The following is a 1,174-nucleotide window of genomic DNA, read 5'->3' as shown; positions in this document are numbered from 1 at the left end:
CCCTCTGACATTTATGCCTCTGTACAATTATTTTCTTCTACACAATGTAAAAATAGAAGAACTGAAATGCCCTCTGACATTTATGCCTCTGTACAATTATTTTCTTCTACACAATGTAAAAATAGAAGAACTGAAATGCCCTCTGACATTTATGCCTCTGTACAATTATTTTCTTCTACACAATGTAAAACTGGTTATAAAAAAAAGCTAACACTAGTTTCATTAGCCATTGACACCACCTTTGGAAGCTGAACTCACTTGTAAGTTTTTACTTCCTCTGCAGCCAAAACCGCCTTCTCATCTGCAGTTGACAGCTGCTGCTCTCTTTCTTGCTGCTCATACTCTTCTTGACTCAAATTCCTAAGATAAAACGGGTTGTTAAGTGAAAGTGTTTCTCTTTCTTCCCAGCAGTCTAGCTGAAATCTCTATTCAAATGTCACTTCCCATCCTACTCTCAAAAATGCAGAGACATACAAAGTCATAGGAAGGAATTCAAACCTGCCATTTAGGGATAAAAATCAAACTATGAACTGTTTGAGAATCACCTGCATTTTCTAACTCATAATTCTCTGCTCACTAATGAACGAAACAGATGTAAAAACACTGTGGGCAATCTCTTGTGCTGGAGATGAAGAAAGCTCACCTTACTTCAGTGTGGAGAGCCAGACAAATCAACCGAGCATAGCTAAGCTTATTAGGGTAAATCAAGGGAGAATTACTTCTCTTATTTCTACCATAGAAAGACCACTAGTTACTTTTCTTATTTTGTTCTGGATCAACTATTTCTGAAACTAAGACATGAAAAAGGTAGTCAGCCAAACAGCCTTTGGAACATGTCATGTAACTATGCAATTAACAGTAGAACGTTTTCACATGTCAGATGTGGAACTGCTACTACCTACTTCGATGGAATCATGATTAAGGAAAGCGGCCAATCTGAGTATTGGCAATGTTTATTGAACAGAAAAAGAATCCAAACTGTCTCATAATCAGGGTGTTATCTATTGGAAACTGGTTTCAACCTAATAACCTTCAAGTTCATGATGTCAATCTACTATAACATAGATTGTAAAGGGAGCAACATTTAATGGTTTAGAAATGCTATTTTCTAGTAACCCTTGTACTTCTTCACCCATAGTTCTTTTTTTTTTTTTTTTTTTTTGTCTTTTGTCTT

At 36.0% G+C, this 1,174-nt stretch overlaps 1 protein-coding gene across 1 annotated transcript in view; it reads right to left on the bottom strand.

Moving 5' to 3' along the window:
- Window positions 1-1,174, bottom strand: part of LOC103609234 (melanoma inhibitory activity protein 3-like) — a 20,898-nt gene that overhangs the window by 7,905 nt on the left and 11,819 nt on the right. Inside the window, exon 14 of the mRNA XM_008593587.1 lies at window positions 273-360. Within this exon, the coding sequence (XP_008591809.1) occupies window positions 273-360 (88 nt within the window). The remainder of the gene's footprint in view (window positions 1-272; window positions 361-1,174) is intronic.

This window comes from Galeopterus variegatus, unplaced genomic scaffold (genome assembly GCF_000696425.1).
Source record: "Galeopterus variegatus unplaced genomic scaffold, G_variegatus-3.0.2 Scaffold9370, whole genome shotgun sequence".
NCBI lineage: Eukaryota > Metazoa > Chordata > Mammalia > Dermoptera > Cynocephalidae > Galeopterus > Galeopterus variegatus.
This window is presented reverse-complemented; position numbering and strand designations above follow the sequence as displayed.